Source organism: Apostichopus japonicus, chromosome 14 (genome assembly GCF_037975245.1).
Source record: "Apostichopus japonicus isolate 1M-3 chromosome 14, ASM3797524v1, whole genome shotgun sequence".
NCBI lineage: Eukaryota > Metazoa > Echinodermata > Holothuroidea > Aspidochirotida > Stichopodidae > Apostichopus > Apostichopus japonicus.
The window spans coordinates 26,787,386-26,808,391 of record NC_092574.1 but is presented as its reverse complement, the minus strand read 5'-3'; the positions used below and the strand labels follow the sequence as shown (position 1 = coordinate 26,808,391).

Genomic DNA, 21,006 nt, shown 5'->3' with positions numbered 1-21,006 from the left:
TACACTAGCTTATATTTGTATTCATCAAGTTAACCATGATGTTTCCATGTACGTCCCGTCTGAACTTTGACAAAGCGAACTTGGGACAGACCACAAGCAACTAAACCTAGTCAAATACTGGGGGCAGGAATAGAAAACAAGAAAACAAGCACCAGTGGAAGGTTTCCTGTTCTTAATAGTCTAGGGGACGTTTTGAATTATGAAAGAGGAACATATTCTAAATATCCGCCGGAAATTTGATTACAATTCCGACAAAATTATATAATGATTTGAGATATTAATAGTTAAAGGTGTCACTGTTTATACCAAACAAAGGTATTATTTAATAGTTACTCCACTGACCCCCCAAAAAATCTGGTTTATGTTTTTTTGACCTGGATTGAATTGGATAAACTTCCAAATAATAATGTCTACTACCTAAGGTGGATGTGAACTTAACAATAAAACCAATGAATGCATTACTGAGAAATTTGCAAGTAAAATAAATGCATGAATATGACATAACAGCTATCAAATTTACTTGTCAACTTTAAATGTTGTGGAAGAAAGAAGAAAGAATCCTCATTGATATACTGAGTATATCCAGCTTTAAGCATAATTTTTGTCTTGATATATTATAGTCAAATAAAAATGCAATATTTCCAAGCTATTCCGGTTTTTAAGATATTCAAAATATGCTAAATCTCTGGAATTCTCCTTTAAGGCTAAAGTGACGATGACGTCGACTACTCGATACAGGCTTCTATAGATTTTCACCCATTATGTTATAAATTCTAATAACTTTACCAAATATTATATTTATTTCATGGAAACAACAGAGCATCATCGGATGATAGCCTATGTCATCCACATGCCAATACCAATGACGTTACGTCATAACCTACTATTTTTAAATAAGCTAATTTGGCCACAATGTCTTGAAATGTACATAAGTCGCACATTTGTTCAGACTGAGGGTTTTGAAAAATAACAATTTCAGCCTCGATAATCTTGCGTTTATGATGTCGCAGAGTACTTGCAAGTATCCAAAAGTATTAACCAAAGAATGCTGTCTCATTGGAGCTTGATTTTTTTTATCAAATCGCCCACAAACGACGTTTGGTGTTTCTTGATTCACTTCACACATATTTATAGTTCCCTTTTAAAACTGCACGGATAGGTATACCCACGCATATCATATAGACGGCATGTACAAAAGTTATCACTGACTTGTTCTATTATAATGATATCCGTACAGATTACTGCTGCACTATAGCTACCAGTAACACAAACGGAACCATTACACAACAAATATTAACGAAATGACTCATGGAACAATATTCCGTGTACAACAGTAACGTGCTTGGGTTAATTCGGATATAGTCTAAATCCTATACAATTTACCTTATGTAGTGATACCAACTTACCGGTATTTTCTTGTGTCGATGCCATCCTTGATATTGGGCTCTGGTCACGTTCAAAAGAAGAAAAGTATAAAGTGTTCACTAAAACTAACAAAAATAAACTAAAAGTGTTCAAACCACAAATCGTAAATTTAACCACTGTGTATACGTCCAACGTATCGCACCGTATCACACTGACTGCTTCTTTTCTGATACTTGTTCACCAATAACTAACCATGTGTGTTTGTTTACCGAAGCTTAAAATTGTAGGCGCGCTTTGCATTGAGTAACTCTAATTCGGGTAACGATGTTTCATGCCATCACTCGTATTCCTGTTTTTACAATTTCGAGGCTGTTTAATTGATTTCGTTAAAGCAATCAAACAGCATATTAGAATAGTACGAAATGGTCAGCCAATAATATAAAATTTCTATATGATAATATTCAAACTTTATTTTTGTGGTTAGGCGTAATTTGGCTTCATTCTGAATTACCCATACTTAATATTTACGTCGTATTACAATCAGCTGCAGTGAACATAGCTATAAATAATGATGAAGTTTACAGTTATAAGTTCTTTCATATTCTTTATTCAACCTAGAAAAATTGTAAATCTCACGAATTTATAGAGATGTGTTGTTGTTTATTTACAAACCTTTGGCCAAGTTTTACATGTAGCTGTTGTTTTCACTCAGTTTGTGAAATTGTTTTCATTTGAATAAACAATATATTTTTCTTTTATATTTTCAGGATATAAAGCCTCGGTAGACCACGTACCGTGGGGACACCAAACCATTCTGCTAGTATGGGATTAGCGTTGTAGAAAGCAATTCCGAGATTTTCGTGAAGTCCATCCCTCGATTAACTTAACCGGATGTGTAAATACTGGAATATGGTTCAAAGGAATTAGAGATTAGACAAATTCTTCCTTTTTAATTCATAGGGTGGTAGCTTGTGACCTGGGAATTAGGCGACATGCATGTTCCTTTCGACTGCCTGAGAGGCAGAGATAGTCTTTATCCTGGAACTGGAGAGAAAGCCGTGTCGAGCCTAACCTGTATTATTCGTATTATTATTCATTTGTATTCTAAGTATTATTGTAGGAGGCCTCAAGTAACGTATGGTTTCGTATAATAAAGTAAATTTTTGTGTTTAAAACTCGTATCGCTTCTCGATTCTAAGTGTCAGGCCTGCACCTGTTCCAAGGACCTTGTATAGTGGGACCTTGTGAAAACTGGTGGAAGTGCGAGGCATCTTTTGCCCCCCCCCCCCCCCAATTGTGTGCATGGTATAATTTGATGCAGAGAGTCGATGAGAGAAGGTCCATATTTACCGTTTCATCATATAGTTTTAGAGAAAGAAACTATAACGAATACTAATGTAAGTGATTGATAGATTACAACAATGCCTAATTTTAGGGCGTGAATTGGGTTTGGAGGGGGATGGATTAATTAAATTTGCACAAGAGCAGCAAGCTCTGGAAAGGGAGGAAAGAAGGGTTGAACGTGAGGAAAAACAAAAAGCTTTTGAGCGTCAAGAACGAGCTGAAGCTATTGAAAGTGAGCAAAAGGAAAGAATTGTTCAACATGAGGAAAGAGAGAGGGAACGTGCACATGCACTTGAGATCAAAGAGTATGAATTGAATATTGCTGAAAGTAGGCAGAATACACAAAGGACTGATTCAAATGACACAGTACGCACAATTCCAAAATTACCCAAATTGCCTCAATTTCGTGACAGGTTTGATGACCTGGATGCATATTTGCTAAGGTTCGAAAGATTTGCCACGTCATCTGGTTGGTTAGAATCAAATTGGGCGTTGTCCTTAAGTGCACTCACAACTGGTCGGGCACTGGAGATATAGGCTCTCGCCTACCAGTAGCAACTGCAACTGACTACAAGCAGTTAAAATCCGCGCTTTTACAAAGCTATCAATTAACCGAGGGTGGTTACAGGGACAAATTTAGAATTGCGAAACCTTTAGCGGATGAAACTTACGTGCAGTTCGCGGAAAGACTTAATGGGTACATAACTCGCTGGATGGAATTAGCAAAAATAGAGAAAATTTACGAGGGGGTTATTGAGTTACTGTAATAAGAGAGCAATTGCTGGCAAGTTGTAGTAAGGAATTGGCTATCTTTTTAAGAGAACGTAAACCACATTCACTTTCAGAATTGACGTCCCTGGCAGACCAATACGCCCTCGCTCACTTCAGATCGAGTCAAACGAGTAATGGAAATAGGCCAAATAACCGATCATATAATCAAAATCAAAATAGGGGCGCGGTAACACAGAGCAGAATCATGGTGATCGTAGTAATCGGGATGGTAGTAACCGTGGTGGGCGTGGTAGCAATAATAATCGAGATAATCGATTTACCATAGGTCCAAATTTCAGTGGGTGCTTTGTGTGTGGTAATAAAAGTCATTTAGCTAAGGACTGTAACCGTCAGTTTGAGGGTGTTCCACGTGATAGATTGAGAGGTTTAGAACAAGACAATACCATGACGACTTCACCCGAACTAACGAACTATAACGACAGACCATTGGGAGCTTGCGTCGATATTCAGCTTTGTATACGGCCTACATGTTTTCCATCCAATGGGTCTTATGTCAAACTGACATGTGGTCACTGAATTCCGCTTGCAAGCGCAGCCTGCATTGCCGGTCAAGGTATGCCAGTTTTGAAGGGATTAATAGGTAACACTGAGGTTGATGTCCTGCGCGACACCGGTTGTAGTGCGGCTGTCGTACAGGAAGCTCTAATAAATGAAAAACAATTGCAAGGAGTTAAAAAAAGAATGTGTTGTCATACGTATTACTATATGAAAATGTTAATACTGGAATATGGTTCAAAGGAATTAGAGATTAGACAAATTCTTCCTTTTTAATTCATAGGGTGCTTGTGACCTGAGAATTAGGTCAGACATTGGCTGAAAGGCGACATGCGATGTTCCTTTCGACTGCTTGAGAGGCAGAGATCGCTTTGAGTCTTTATCCTGGAACTGGAGAGAAAGCCGTGTCGAGCCTAACCTGTATTATTCTTATTCTTATTATTATTATTATTATTATTATTATTCATTTGTATTAAGTATTATTGTAGGAGGCCTCAAGTAACTTATGGTTTCGTATAATAAAGTAAATTTTTGTGTTTAAAACTCGTACCGCTTCTTTTATCGATTCCATGTGTCAGACCTGCACCTGTTCCAAGTTTTCATCTAGTGGCTGGGGGGGGAGATATTTTGAGTGTGGGGGGGGGTTAGAGTTTCGCGCGAGAGAAGTTTGGTCAATTTAGTTACTTTTGCAATATGCCCCATTCCAAACACTTGAAACCGTTGTAACGGTAGTGTTATTAATGTTTCTTTATTCAAAACTGAACAGTTTATTCCTGGATTCCATACGCTAAAATGGTTGAAGTGATCATGCAACTAAAAATATGAACTTGATATGTTGTAACGAAAGTCAAGCGCGTAGCCGGGGGGGGGCATAAGATTTACATGTCAACGAGAGCGCGCTTTGCGCTATCTGCGTGGGGTACAATGTGAAAAACTTTAGATACTTCAGAGTTTTCATGTTTTAGCTAATCGGTCCAGATTTTAGCCATGTAATATTACTGAAATACTGCATATGATAAGCCTAACCGTGATTCGTTGGGTAGAAATAATTCAAATAGGTAATAACTCACTCAAAAAGAGAAGCTAATCTAGGGTGGCCTAGTCAAATCCGTGGCACTGAGACAGTAGCCAGTAATACGAAACCACTACTGATGGTGTTACGGTGTGATACCAGTTTACAGCCGACAGAGCAGGGTTTCCAGTCACTTGGAGTCACCAGAGGCCAAATTGTGGAACCTTGTTTCATAATCTACCGTATCTCCCAACGAACAGCCTAGTAAATAACACGTGCTTTACGCCTGAGCCTCATAAGAATAGGTTGTTGGCAATTGAAAATAAGCTTATGGGCATCCGTAGAATTCAATCAAAGACTCACGGGGAAATCAAATATGGGTTCCAAACCTGCACAGCATACTCCAAATGAGGCCTAACCAACTGCTTATAAAGCCTACCTACTATATCCTCTTTCAGAAAACTGAAGTTCCTCTTATCATACCTAAAACCCTTTCACCTCTTTTAGCCCGAGCAGCTTCAAGACAATGTTTAGAAGGTTGCAGAGATAAGTCAGTCAATGTAGATACCCAGGTCTCTTTCAACAAAGACCTCCTGTAACTCTACACCATTAAGATGGTAGGTATACTTAAGGTTACTACTATTTAAATGCTCACTTTGCATTTACCAATACTATAAAGCATTAGCCATCGATCCCTGAGACCAGGAAAAACCTTATCCAAATCCGTTTGAAATTTCTCAGAATTGCTTTTGGAAGGGACCTCAGAATACAATTTGGTGTTATTAGCAAACGTCTTAGCTATACACAAAATATTTCCGTCAATGTCATTTATATAGGCAACAAACAACAAGGGACCCAAAACAGACCCTTGTGGAAACCCACTAGTAACGTCCTGCCAAGAAGAAGCACAGCCTTTAATAACCACCTTCTGTTTCCTATTACCAAGCTGGCCAATTCTCGATCCAAGAGAGTAATTCCTATTGAAACCCACACTCTTTAGCCTAAGTAAAAGATGCTGGTAGGGAACTTTATCAAAGGCCTTCTGGAAATCCAGGAACACAACATCTACAGACTTCTGCCTATTTAGTGAGCTTGTTACATCTTCCATAAACTCAAGGATGTTAGTGAGACATGACCTTTTTTGACAAAAGCCATGTTGAGACTCTCTGATCAAAGACAGACTGCTGAAGTGATTGACGATAGACTGTTTAACAGTATACTCCATACGTTACAAACAAGACTAGTGAGATTAACAGGCCTGTAATTACAGGGCTTAGACTTATATCACCCTTCTTGAAAACTGGGGTAATATTAGAACATCTCCAATCATTCATAAATTTACTAAAACCCAATGAGAGTGGAACGCAGAAACGGTGTGCAAAAGTCTTCAACAAATACGGATGGATTGCATTAGGTCGAGAAGCTTTAGAAACATTTAGACAAAGCAGCTCCTTTAAGACCTTTTAAACCTCATCCGAAACTATAAGACCGTATCCAGTTTAGGACCATCAATTCCTCCCTGAAAATCTGGAAAACTACTCGTATCTTTCCTTGTAAAAACCGAAACAAAATAGTTGTTCAAAAGATCTGCAAGATCCTGACTATCAGTAACTATATTATCAGCCTGTAGTGCCCTCAGAAAAACAATTGCATCTTTAACTTTCTGCTTTGATCTGACATATAAGAAAAGAAGGCCTGTGGGTTATCCTTAATATTTAGGCAATGTTATTTTCGAAATTCACCTTTGCAACAGAGACTAAGCATTCTACCTTCAGCTGATGAATTTTAAACTTGGCCAAAAGAGATTCAGATTTAGTCCTCCTAAACAACTTCCACATTCTACATTTTTGCCTAATTGCACATCTACCTTTCTTATTCATCCAGGAAGACATACTGCTTTTACGACGACAATTCTGCCACGGAACATGATTTTCCATAATGACATGTAACTTATCAGCTCAACAAATCCAAGACTGAGAAGCACTTATATCTCTAAACAAATTAATCAAATATGTACCCTTTAGTAAAGTTTCAATTGCCTATGTATCTGATCTCGAAAAATCGGAGAATTTTTCCTTGCTAACAGAATGTACGACCTTGCAAACAACATCAAAAGCTAGTATATCATGATCGTTAGTTCCTAGTTTTCCTAGACCCGTCAAATCAAAAACATTGCTTGGATCAGAACTCAAAACAAGATCCAGGATGTTATCCCCCCCCCCCCCCAGTAGGGAAAGTAACATGCTGATGTAAAAAGCAATCTTGCACAACATCTAGAAAGTTATTACCCGTCCTACTACTTGAACCATCTATCCAATTAATGTCAGGAAAATCAAAGTCGCCCATTATAACACAACATCACCTTTAGCAGCCTTTCTAATTATGTATCAAACAGCAAGACATCATTATTTTCGCTGCTGTTAAGAGAACGGTAAACAACGCCAATAGTTATAACATCACCGAACCTCTTGTCTGTGGACAACTCGGCGACTCGCACCAGACAGAATTTACAAAAGAACCTTGCAACTGAGATTTCTCAACACTTACAATATCATCCCTAACATATGTTATATGTTATATACAATAAAACTCCCCCACCGATCCCATTATGAGTATCCCTTCTGTCCTGACGATACACAACATACCCCGGGTAGGAAACCTCAGCACTTCCAATGTCCTCCCTATATACCAAGATTCTGTGATACCAAACACATCAGGTTTCAGATCCTCAAGAAGAATAGTAAATTCAGCAAAACTTTACGAATACTTCAAGCTACCATGGTAAAGACAATCTTCAGCTTATCCTGAAACTATGTACCTTAGCATGCCTCCTGATAATGTTAGAACTATGACTATATCACTTTCCTTGCTTTCAAAATGCCTATAAGCACCTCCACGGAAATATAATCCTTATCAAAATGTATGCCTGCCCATCGCCCCCCAATTTTGTTTAAACATAGCTGTTCAACAGAGTAATTCACCATCCTACCAAACAACAAGGCCCAAGTATTAGCTAAGTGCAACCCATCCCTGGCAAACAAATCCCTACCCTGGAAACATGACAACATGTCAACGAATGTGAAGCCGAAGTCAGAACACAGACTATGCAAGAAATCATTCCAAGTTACCATCTTATGTGACTGAACCTTGTTGTCAAATCTTGGCAATAGACTACACTCACTACAGATGACAACTTTAGCACGAGTCGATGCTATAGGCGACACAACAATTCGTGATGCCTTGACCGAATTATGTCGAGTGACTCCTTCTGCACATTATTGGTACCTACCTGGACCACAGCCACCTCCTCATTTGACACAATTTTTTTTTAACCCTTTCACTGACATCCTGGATTTTGGCACCTGGCAACGTACCTTGACCCTTTTTTGCTTTATCCGGCCTGCAGAACTTTCGGTCCACATACCGCTTCAGTGAATCTTCACACAAGACCATTCTTCCTTTTGACTTCTCCCGTCCCACTGACTGCTGTTTTCAACCACACTTCCATCGTCAATCACATCACAATCACCACGTTCTTCGTCCACTACTAACCACACACTATTTCTCTCTTGGGGAGACTTCATTCCCATCACCAACATCACGCAACTCCTCCACAGGTAACACGTCGAATCCATTACAAGTTGGAACACCCTCACAAAAATCCCTTTCGACAACTGCACTAGTTACAGTCCTACTATTCCTGACTTCAGTCCATTCACAATTACAGCTATTCAATAGCTCCTCTAATTCCTTAAATTTCACACACTTATCACACAATATCTTTACTCGACGCAGAATTAAAATCACATTCCAAGCTAGAAACCTAAAACTCGATCCACATAATTACACTCATCACATCACCGCAGACTAAACGATCAGGCACATCCATAACGAATACACTAAGGCACAGAAAACGCGCGAATGTAACAGAAGCCATGCTATCTCCGTTGGTATTTTTGCAGATGTTTCATATTTTGATTGAGACACTGCAGTAGGTCTAGCTGCCTATTTACAATTCTGCGACATCTTTTACTTAGTTAATCCCTTACTTCTGGTGGAACAAAGTTTAAATTTCATACTGCACAGAAACATAATTTTCCAATGTGCAATTACGTAGCACCATGCAACTGCCTAAGTGCTAAACATTTTGTTCATAGAAAGTATTGATGTTGCAGATCAGTACTATGGAGATTTGAACAGCAGTCATAGTGGCGAGTGAATTTTGCATTTTGGATAGTAGACTTTTAGTCACGGTCGCAAAATAACTAGTACATTTAAAACAATTGTCAGGCCCGAAAACCTTTAAAACATGATTTCTTATGGTAGAACTCATGGATACTTTTCATATATAGCCTACATGGTATATGGATTTGCCATATTGTGTACAAGAATCCTGTTGCTTGTCAAATATCATTTGAGGTCACCAGAGGTCAAACTCTGAAAAGCCTTTTACATGATATCTAACGATGGGAATCGTTGATAATTCTAATATTTGGTGTGTGGATGCATCACATTGAGTAAAATAATCATATTGTTTTTGGTGGAGGTGTGTATTGCCACGTACAATAGACTGACCTGGGTTTACCATGCCTTAGTCTATTGTACATCAACATATTGGTTCGGGACATTAATTAATATTGTAACAGCTGTTTCTGGTTGACAAGCAGAAGTCTAGTGCAATGAAGCCATCGAAACCTCAATGCGTTTTCATTCTGGTTTCAGTAATATTTTTAATTGGCCCAATCAAATTTAGAATTTGGATAAACTTAAAAATTAGAAAACATGGTATAGCGATGGGATTTTGACAATTAGGTTCATTTTTTCGTCATTTCAATTGTTTTGTCGTCTTTTTTTCTGTACTATTCTTTCATCAGTACATTTTAATCTATCCCATTGTCTATGATTTACTCTAACTATGGTTTAAATAAATGTGTATATGAATGTCAGTTTCATCGAATTAGGCTTCCTTCATTCAGCCACTACAAAAGTGTTTGTCAAGGGCCATAGTCCATTGGTTTTATTACATTAATCGACTGAAATCTGTAAAGTCGTGGGAAACAATATTTCGGTTAGGCATATTCTAATGAATGATCATTCTGTGTGAATTCACCTGTGCCATCTTGAAATTACGTAATATATCATGCTGCAGCTTCCAATAACAACTTATATCGGATTAGTTTCGGATGATAAAACAATGGTATAAGGTTTTAAACATACACAAAATACAAGCAGGGAGTTACAAGTAGCATGGTATAGCTGGTTATCTCGTAGGGTAGAGTTTGTGGCGAAGGGGGGGGGGGGATGGCGAAGACAGAAAGCAAAATGAAAAGGATAATATTTAACTTGAGACGCAATTGGCTGGTATAGATTGAGAATACCCGTCAATTACGAATCAACGTCAACCGCGAACTGGTTAAACCACCAAGGGCGGCGGAATCACTTTTAATCTGGGGGGGGCACCGACATCAAATGGCACTTTGCAGAAATTCGATTGGACTGATGCAGCCTTATATTTAGTGACCTTTATAATTCTTATTGTATTATCTTATTTGCGTATACATATCACTCCATCAACGCCCCCCCCCCCCCCCACCTCACGGAAAATATGCATATATACTAGCACTCCAATATCCAATGTGCAAATTGGGAAACAAGGATTATGTTAATATCTTAACAAATTTTTTCCCATTCGAAATAGCTTTGAGTTTGACCCACAGAAATTCATTAAACGGCACAGGCGTAACCAGGATTTGCAAAGTTGTATGCACGACTATGTGAGCGGAGCGCCACCATCGGTTGGCGCGGAGCGCACAAGAATATTTTTGGTTTTACAAACCCCTCAGATGGCCGGAAACGGCCCTTCCTGAGTGTTCATTCTGGTTCCCTGGCCTCTTGCTAACTTAAGACACCTCAATTTTTATGTAGAAAAAGGGCACATTTTTAAGGAAAAGTGGGGGCGCGTGCCCCCTGTGCCCCCTCCCCCGGTTCCGCCGCCCTTGTTAACAACTCCCTGCTCCAATTATAGCACACTATAGCTAGGAAAGTTTTGTGATTACGTAATCGACCTGCCACGTTCGTAAATCAACCTCATGCTCTGCAATTAGCTAGCCTGTATAGCTTCTTAACACCATTAGGCTCTTTGTGTAAACACTGTGTGGAAGTATGTCCTATGTCTATAATGTAGTTATAATCACACAGCGTTCACACAAAAGAACCTCATGCAAGAAAAATATGTGGCAAGCGTTGCAGACCAATGAGTGAAAAGAGGTGATGTTACGACATACGACCAAGGCAGGTCGATAACGTAATCTCAAGAAACTCTGCCATGATAACGTGCAATAGTTGGGGTCTATACAGAAGACCTATAAATGCACTGGTAAATTTCGTCCATTTCTTTAGATTACCAATGTCATTTTCGGAGCAAGTGGGGGTGCAAGACATTTGATTGGGTATCCCTTTGTACCCTCTCCCCGCTGGTTACGCCACTGTCAACAGTATAGCCAGTGGCGTAGGAAGGTACTTTTGAGTGGGGGAGGGGGGCTGAAGACTGATGGCCGGCCTGGGGAGGGGTCTAAGGGGAGGGTGTCCCCCTTCCCTTTGGCTTTTTATTTGCATTTCTAGGTGGCCTCAGATGCAATTTGGTGCAATATAGCACACTTCAACCCACCCACTCCTTTTTGTATATAATTTTGCATTTTCACCTGGCCTTATATGCAATTTGGTGCTCCAAATGAGATTTTTTTTTCGCATTTGGAAATGAAAAGGGGGTTTTCTGACTTGCGAAGCAGGGGGGGGGGAATGATACTTCCGCCCATCTTTATTTTTTACAGCCCCCCCCCCCCGGTTCCTACGCCCTTGAGTATAGCTAACATGTCAGTGTTGAATAGCGAGTAAGGATCCATCCAAAAACTCTGACACACCCGGCCTTACACTCGTCCAAACCCATTCCTTTCCCTTCAAAACTTTTTCCCCATCTTCCTCGGTCTTTCCATACCCTCTTTCCCACCTAGCCCAATCTCAACAGCATCAACGTACTTATATCCACAGTAACACCCCAACTACTAACTGTATACGAAATTTTCTAAAATTAGCTTACTTCAATGCTGCAAAATGGTCACTGGTTTCAAGTCCTTTGGGACCGTTCCGATGATATCTGTGCCCTGGTACGTACGTAAACTAGTGTAGATCAGTAAACACACAATGTTTTACATAGCTGTTAGTCGATAGCTGTTAGTGTTACTCATGACTGTAATTTCCCAGTTTCGGCCTGGCGATACGAGTTTTGCCTATTCGTGGTAATTGTGCTGTAGGTTGAGTTTTATATAATGGTTTTTCAATCAGTCATATTGTTAGATAGCGGCCTTACTTAGGAGTGGATTAGTTTATTCATTATCAGGCCGTAATTCGTAACTTCATTGTGCCATGATGATAAGCTAACTTAGGCCAGCCTACGACTAGCGTAGGCCTTAATTTAGTCAGGACCTACCTTAGTCCTATGCACTGATCTACACTAACTGGATAGGCTGCGCGTACGGTGATTGTATAGCGAGCCGTGAAGTCACCGGAAGTTGTTCAGCGGCCATATTGGGATATTCAAAACATCACCGCGCATATGACAACGACCGTCCATATATTACTACAGGCGCGGCGGAACGGAAAAATTATTGGGGGGGGGGGCTAATGTGTGGAGACTAACTAAGCGGAGCGCCACCATCGGTTGGGGCGGAGTGTACGAGAAAATTTTGGGTTTTTTCAAACCCCCAAATGGCCGGAAACGGCACTTTCCGAGTGTTTTATGCTGCGAATACCCAGCCCTAAAATATGGGTCTCAAGCCTGCAATTTCTCAGATTGCACGTAAAAGTCTGTAAAAACATTGTAATTTGTATATTCGATGGTTTTTTAAGAGAGTAGCTATTACTCGTAGTGTTCTCGCAATGATGTTTTTGAGTGTAGTAAGGGCAGTGGCGGAGCTAGAGTATTGGTCAGGGAGGGCAAGAATGGTCTGTAGGGGCGCTTTCGACACTATTGTAACGACACGTCAAAGCTCATTGTGTGTCGTTAGCGTTAACATGTATTTTCTCCAATCAAATGTTTTAACTTGGGTTGATTCTTTACATTATTAGACGCTTTACGGGAATTGTTTATTAGATAAAACCGTATAAGGGTGTCACTTGCTTGATTTATGAACAACTGTTAAGGGGGAATTCTCTCTTGTTGACCGATTTTGGAGGTCACTGAGTAGGACGTCTAGTTTACGTTCCGGGGGGCCAAAAATGTTAGGTCTGGGTAAATCTTAACCAGCACGCATGTCGTATTTAATTGTGTTTTATTGGTTGATGGTTGTAGACTGGGCGTGGTTTATGTTTCTAATAGGTTTAAGTGTAGGTTCACACGTTATAGGTATAGGAAGTAGTTTCTGTTTAAAAGCAACTGCGGGCTCGGACGAGGGGCGGTTCCCGGCTCGGAATAGGAGGGGTAGAACGATTCTGACCATGAGTTAGGAGACGAACGAGTCTTCTATTGGCAAAAACAGTGGTGGAACAGCCCAGGAAGTAGGACCGGAAGACGAGTAAAATAACCTAGAAGACCAGGTTCAACACTTCGGTTCGACTGCGCCGCCGATCACCAATCCGCGCCGCAGTTTACCAATCCGCCAACTGCGCCGCCGTTCACCAATCCGCCGACTGCGCCGCTGTTCACCATTCCGCCAACTGCGCCGCAGTTCACCAATCCGCCAACTGCGCCGCCGTTCACCAATCCGCCGACTGCGCCGCTGATCACCAATCCGCCAACTGCGCCGCCGATCACCAATCCGCGCCGCAGTTCACCAATCCGCCAACTGCGCCGCCGTTCACCAATCCGCCGACTGCGCCGCAATTCACCATAGCCCAATCTTCAGCGCCGAAGTCTATCGTTCTGCCCTCCGTGTCGAGACCCGCCATTAGTAATATACAGTGTTGTATTTAACTTCACCGACTTCTAAGCATTTGTTAAAACCTGGTTTCGTATTTAATAATTGCCTCTGTAATGCACGACCACTGTGCACCATCTTGACATGTACATTGATCGTAAATAAACGGGTAAACTTTAATATCTCCTGTCGACAGCCTCATTCCTGTGTTCCCGCATTTCCACTCTTCCTTGCGCTCACCACCGAGGACGGCGCGTTACACTATCTAAGCGGAGCGCCACCACAGGTTGGCGCGGAGCGTACAGAAAATTTTTGAGTAAAGATACTTCCTAGATTGCAGGAAATGACCCTTTCCGGGGCCTTGCTAATTTGCAGATAAACGGAGAATAAATAGGTGTCGTCGCCATTTTGTCGGAAAATTAAACCAACAGAATATGACAAATGTCAATAGGTATATGAGAGCGCAATAAAATAGTCAAAAATCGCGAATAAGTAAAAAGTAGTGAAAAGCTGAAAAGGGCGCCAGCAGTCCATTTGAGTCCGTCAGGGGGGGGGGGCATCCGCCCCCTGACTGTATATATGGACGCTCCGTCACTAAGTAAGGGGATGTTGGAGAACTGGCTGAAATGAGGCAAGTCATTGCCTAAGACGAAGTTGTGTTACGCTTACCGGTACTCACACTCACTGCTTCCACTTTTCACTGCTTCCCAACCGCGTGAAGACGCGGTTGGGGTGACAATGTGGTCTATAGCCAGGGGACGGGCCGATGGTCCCCCAGCAATTACTAAAATTATTACACCTACCTGTATAGAGCATACGTGTGCATCGGACAGATCGACAAGTATGCATTGAAAAATGGGCAGATGCACGTTTCGGAGCCTTGGTAAATATTGGGGGGGCTTATCATGCATTTGCCCCCTCAACATTTTTTATTGGGGGGCTGAGCCCCCCCAAGCCCCCCCGGTTCCGCCGCCACTGTATTACTAGACTGGACACACTGCCTTAAGACCCCAGCCGCATGCAAAAACCCTATGCGACAAGTTTTTCCTGAGAACACATGGAATTTTTCCCTCCTATTTTTTTTATTTATCATGGAACTCGCATTTTTAGTTTCTAGATGGAAATTAACTCAAATTTTGTAACCCTGCGAGCCACCTCAAAATTTAATATCTGCCCTCCCCAGTACTAGATAGCGATACATGTAGTTTGTTGCATGGATGGTGTAGCCTCGTCCAGTTATGATATTCTTTCCCCCAATTTAAAGTGAATTTAGAAGAAACGCTTAACATTTTTCTTGAAATTAAAAGGCCCTAACCATGGAGGAAGGGATGCCACTCAAGTTCCTAGCCCGACGTATACCATAGACTTTGTATTGCAATGCAGTTGCAGCGTCTGTCTCTGTACAGACGACCCATTCCATATCTTTTCCTGCACTGAAAATAGGCATATTAACCATTTTAGTCTGGCATAACACATATTTCTCAGGGGTTCAAATGTTCACCTTCACTTCCTTGATCAATAAGGTTTGTTTCTGCGACATTCACTTCCCTTCCTTGGCATCTCTTCGCATCACCTTCTCGGCCACCGACCGACATAGCAACGTACAGTATGCCCTGTATGTGCGTGCGGTGATGTTTTGAATATCCCAACATGGCCGCTGAGTCACTTCCGGCTGCTTCACAAACGGAGCCGCGCGGCCTATCCAGTTAGTGTAGATCAGTGGTCCTATGCCAGTATACGGCTAGTGTAGGCCATAATTTAATTAGATAAGCCATTGTTGTTTGGCCGTGGCTATTCTTACGACTAGTCGTAACAATTATTTATAAACTATTCTTATGACAAGGGCGAATTCAAGCGTAGTAAAGTAAATAAAGCAACTGCGCATGTAGTAGGGGTAACCCTAACTTTAACCCTAAACCCCAATCCTAACCCTAACCGGAAATTATTGTTACTCCTGGTCGTAAAAAATAGTACTCCTGTCATAAAAATAGCAACTGCGCATGCTCAATCGGAAATTATTCTTACGAATAGTCGTAAGAATAGCCACTTTGTTGTTGTTTACATCATGATAGCATGCCCGTAAACCTAAATGTTCACATATTGAGCCATATCTTATTCCTAAAACATCTTGTAAACTTGAAACAATGAAATGGTTACGGAGATTGTGAGAACACAGTAATGTCAGTAAAAGATACAATTAAAGGGTGTGAAGACTCGTGTAAAAAGAAACACCTAATGCCGGTAATCTGACCTAGTTTCGAATGAGTTGTAACAGAAGTGTTCTGTTCCATCTATCCCACCATCTATCCCAGAAAATACACACACACAGCTTGCTACCATCGGTACATAGACACTAGTGTATAGTCAGTACATACAGCTGCAGTCAATACCCACAGCACAGTGTACAAACCAGAGTCGTATATTTGGCTCTGGTACAAACAATACAGCGACCGACATCTCAGGTCCAGCTAAAGATAACAAGGTATCATGTTTCATTACTGTCTGCATTTTGTAGCAACACAAACAAAACGTCACTTGCAAGCAATGGAAAGTTGACTTTTTCCAGATGGCCGCACGCTGTTTGGGCGATTCTTCAATGCCTTTAAAGTTAAACTGAGAATGTAGGACAAGAGTTTGCGTGCTAAATTCATTGCACCTCATCTTCAGTGCATGGTAGGCTATAATGTAGGTTAACATGAAATGTCTGAAACAATATCCATAAAGCTTTCAGAAATTATACAAATATAATATTCATACCCAATATCAATGGGGTATAATTTAAAGGTACCGTATCTAAATTGTTTCCTAATTGTTTTGAAAAATCTTTGGAATTTCCCTTTCCTAGTTTTCTTAAACTTCAATGATGCAGTTTTTGCCTCTATAGTAGGCTTACAAAATTATACAAAGTTGGTGATATGTTGTTTACTTCATAGTAACAGTAGGTAGCAAATATATTTTTTAAGTAGCCTACTTAACAATGAATAAGTACAGTATGCCTAAAGCAATGATTTAAGTACAAAAATGGCTTTTTGGAAATCATTCCTTTTTTTCTGTAATTTGTAAGTTTGTGGAGTCAATTTTTAGAAATGATAATTTATATTTCATGAATGTACTGAACCACTGCTTGTATCCTTGCATGTATTTTGAAGGTACAGGTAAGTCTTGCTTATGGAAGGTTTCTTGGCACTACTCAAACCTGCTGTCTTTGACATTCAAGTATTGAAGGAATATTTTGAAGAAAGTACATGTCATGGGAAAAATGTCTCTTGGTTCCAATGTCTTTTATTAAGCTTCAGATTTACTCAAAGTTGATGCAACATTATGTTTCTTTGGATTCAGGATTCAAGAACATAATCTCTTGTTTGCAAATTTGCTAAGTAAAACAAAACAGGGATAGTGGTATTGTACAGTATGATCTTGTAAGTTGTATTAATATCTTCTCAGCTCTGGTTGCTGATGGTGCAAAAACAAACTTTCAGTCAAACATTAATTTGTACCTGAAGAAAACTATTACCAGTAAACCTTGGAATGATCAATCCAGTTTGATTTTAATAAACTCAGTTCATGCCGGTGAATCTAGTTAAACTGTATGCTTGCTGCTCAATTTTGAATACATTATGCATGTGAGGTTTCAGTATTGTATGTTGGTGTTTCTGTCTTTCTTTCTTTGCATATAGGGGAATTGTTGCCATGGCTAAAGTGAAATCTCTTGAAGACATCAACAATTTAGGCTACAAAGAGTTTGGTGACTATCTGGCAAATGTTGTTGCTAAGACTCCCATGATACCATTAGCAGCCTGGTCTGATAGACCATTCTGTAGCGTAAGGGATTTACACGCAACTCTCTGTAAGTTTCTGGATAATCTTCCTTTTCAGGGTGAGTCTCCATTTAGCATACAACTGCTAAAGTTGTGTCAAGTGTACACAAGTGTCAACTATTAGAAGTCAAATGAAAAGCTTTTTGGATGAAAGTGTCTCACCCATGTAGGAAGTTATGAGAAAGTTAAATCGTATCAAGGCAAAATTACAAAGGCTGAAACAGGGTGTGTCGTACACTCCATGTAAATCATAAAACTTTTGCACTGACTGGGTGGTTGTATGGCCATTTTAAAAGCCACTAAGCTGTTTATAGCTTCCTCATCCAGGGGAATTTAAAGAATGAAGCAAAACTGAGTCACCCTATCTCTCGACACCATTGGAATACCAAAAATACAGATAAATTTGACTCCATGCCAGGAATCAGGTTTAATGATGGTTTTTCAAATAGAATTACTCTCCCTGTCATCCTCTTGTGGTGTCCAAATTGAAATTTTTCATCAACAAACCTTCAAAACTTTCTCAAACCTTTCAATTTGATACAGACTTAATATAGCTATGTTTTGCAAATGCTCATTTCTCTTCTTGTGAAATAGGTAAGGAAGGATTGTTAAGATGCTACCCTGATCTGCCCTCCAGACTTGCCATAGCCAGTAATAGTTTTAGAGACATCAACGAACCAAGCAGAAGAGCAGGTCTTCTAACGTTATCCTCGGATGACCTTGAACTCATCACAGACTTGAATGATAAGTATACTCGTAAGTTTGGCTTTCCCTTTGTGATCTGTGTCAATGAAAGCAAGAGGCATGCAATAGTACAAGGTTTGCAGTTGAGATTGAAACATTCACGACAAGAGGAAGTTCTTATGGGAATAGCAAATGTTAAACTGTGCAGTCACACAGAAATGTCTGCTAGAGATGCTGTTTAAGTGGCCGCAACTTTTCTGAGAAACAGCCATTTCAGCATTTAATTCTTAGACAGTAGTGGTAATAAAGAAAAAGATGGGAAATCTTAGGAAGACATTGATTCTGTTTGCCTTTTGGTCATAAATGTTGAGGATGAAAATCAGTTTTCATGAGAGTACAAGACAGGGGTTTGGCTAGACTTTTTCTGTGAGGATGGCCTGGTGCTTTTTGAGAGGGGGGCAGAAAGAACCTATTTAATTAAAAAAGAAAATTCTGACAATTTTTGGAATAAATTCTTGAAATATCTGGTGCACTGGATATAACCTGTATCATATCCTTAAGTAGAGATAAAACCTTTATAAAAATCTAAGAAATCTGTTACATACTTTATGAATAAACTTTCAAACCATTTCAGTATGTGCCAGAACATCTTTAAACTTGTTATAATTACCTCACTAGATTTCTAGATTTCACTAGGGATTTCTTCAACAACGCACAAAGCGTTATCTCTTGGCAATGAATTGAATAAAATAACCCAATACCTTTCTTACTTTTAAAATGATTTTTTAAATTAAACTAGTGAAATGAAAGCCCATATTAAAATGACAATAATTTTCACTTTTCCTCATTTCAAGCAATATTTAGATGTAATGAATTATATATCAACTAGTAAACTTTGGTCAATAAAACTCAGTATGAAAATGCCGTTATCTTGCTCTGCTAAATGAAGGAGAGAGTTTTAGGGGATAGGCCTATTATTCCCTATTTATTATGCAATATGTAGAAGATTTTATCATGTTTAACATTGTGTGTGTGTTTGCTATATTATTTCTAAGCTGTTTGAACAAAAGGTACTATTTGATAACTAATATGTATGTGTTCACCTATATCCATTGTATTTTGTAAAATTTTGTTGTGTGCACACCTGTAATCAATACACTTTCTTAATATATTTTAATACATCAGCCAGTTTTAATTCACATTTTTAGGTCAAAAGGTCATGAGTCCCAAAGCGGTGCTCAGTGGGCCTGTGAGTTTGCAACCTCTGTTAAAGTTAATATATAATATCTAATTATTGAGGCTTATTTCTTCCTTTATCTGTCTTGAATCTGATATTACTCTAGATCTGGCAGTAAACAAAAGCATGCAGCTGTTTTAACAGGTCTTATTTGTTCTTGCTGTCCAATATCCTTTGAGATGCAAACATTTTAGTTTCAATAATGTTATGGTAGTCAACATGTTCTTCATGTAACAGATTGATAAAGTAAAGGAAGGAAACCTGTATTTGTATCCTGAGGCACCCTGATTTATGCCATTTATACAGTGAACTTTAACTAATTCTGTCCTGCACACATAAAGTGCACACAAATTGTGAAATTGTTGCATTTTTGCGGAAAGACCAAACTAAGCCATGGATCAATGTGAAGGGCATCGTCATTGCAATTGTCTTTAAAGAGATCTTTTTGCTCATAACATTGTGAAGTAGATCCTATGCCATTTCACATCAAATGTTTAAGTTCATGAGAAAGTCTTTTGCCTCTAAGAAAAGGAAATTTGGTGCCTGAAGTTTTTTTTTTTTTTTTTGGCGAACATAGTTGAAAAGTGCATGTGGCTAGTCTCTTCTTTGCATAGCTAAATCAGGGCTGAATCTGCTATTGTCATTAAATGTTAAGACTGACTACTGGCCAAATCTTGTTTCTTGAAGAAGAAGAATAAAAACACTGTATAAACTTTGTAGAGAACATGGATTTAGGAAAATGGGTGAATCTGGTTGGAAGTTGCATGTGGTACTGTACAATACAAAAGACACCACTCCTTGTAGGTGGTTTTTGTGTAATTCCTATTGATAAAACTTATATAATATACATGTATATGTCCTTGTACTGCTTTTTATTAAACCACTTATAGGTAACAACCTTCCAATCATGTACTTTTAATTTATTATATCAAACTCACTTTTTGTATGTATGTTACGTCATATAACCTTTGTCATAGCACAAATATAAGCAGAGGTTCAGAGAAGAATTGCACAATTTTTTTCAGAGGAAAATAAAAATAAAAAGAGAGAAGAATCTTAAAGAGTACTTTACAGTTTGTTGTCTTTTTTTCATGTTTATATCAGTCATATGAACTTGTTGTCTTATATCATTAAATAACCAATCTTAAATAGTTTAATAGTTTATTTAAACATTTAGTCAGAAGTAGGAATTAAGATGTGTGTTGGCTGAAACATTTCAAACCCATGTAGAATAATAGAATATCAGATTCTCAAAGTTCATATCATATCAAGTAATGTTTAAAGCCAAGAGTCACATATTCCAAAGAGGTCAAAGCTCATAGGTGGCCAAATTTATTTGAAAGTGTC

At 39.3% G+C, this 21,006-nt stretch overlaps 2 protein-coding genes and 1 pseudogene across 4 annotated transcripts in view; 2 read left to right on the top strand and 1 right to left on the bottom strand.

Moving 5' to 3' along the window:
• Positions 1-1,632, bottom strand: part of LOC139980377 (uncharacterized) — a 36,181-nt gene extending 34,549 nt beyond the window's left edge. The window contains exon 1 of the mRNA XM_071992018.1: positions 1,407-1,632. Coding sequence (XP_071848119.1) covers positions 1,407-1,431 — 25 coding nt within the window. The 5' untranslated portion in view covers positions 1,432-1,632. The remainder of the gene's footprint in view (positions 1-1,406) is intronic.
• Positions 1,633-2,766: 1,134 nt separating this feature from the next.
• Positions 2,767-4,586, top strand: LOC139980378 (uncharacterized; annotated as a pseudogene).
• A 7,561-nt stretch (positions 4,587-12,147) lies between these two features.
• On the top strand, positions 12,148-20,717 carry LOC139980376 (2-oxo-4-hydroxy-4-carboxy-5-ureidoimidazoline decarboxylase-like). Of its 3 annotated transcripts, none has more exons than XM_071992016.1 (3): positions 12,148-12,303; positions 17,598-17,767; positions 18,333-20,717. In XM_071992016.1, exons 1-3 carry the CDS (start codon positions 12,251-12,253, stop codon positions 18,662-18,664), a joined length of 555 nt encoding a protein of 184 aa, XP_071848117.1. In that variant the 5' UTR covers positions 12,148-12,250; the 3' UTR covers positions 18,665-20,717. The 3 variants fall into 3 exon arrangements, with proteins under 3 accessions (XP_071848117.1, XP_071848116.1, XP_071848118.1); XM_071992015.1 differs by having other exon boundaries at positions 12,149-12,303; positions 17,598-17,797; XM_071992017.1 differs by having other exon boundaries at positions 12,164-12,314; positions 17,598-17,797.
• The last annotated feature ends 289 nt before the right edge of the window (positions 20,718-21,006 follow it).

Excerpts from the sequence above, each read along its gene's own strand:
- LOC139980376 (XM_071992015.1), top strand. The coding sequence starts at position 12,251 with ATGACTGTAATTTCCCAGTTTCGGCCTGGCGATACGAGTTTTGCCTAT. Across the intron at positions 12,304-17,597 it reads ACGAGTTTTGCCTATTCGTG|GGGAATTGTTGCCATGGCTA; the intron begins GTAATTGTGCTG and ends CTTTGCATATAG. Across the intron at positions 17,798-18,332 it reads GGATAATCTTCCTTTTCAGG|GTAAGGAAGGATTGTTAAGA; the intron begins GTGAGTCTCCAT and ends CTTGTGAAATAG.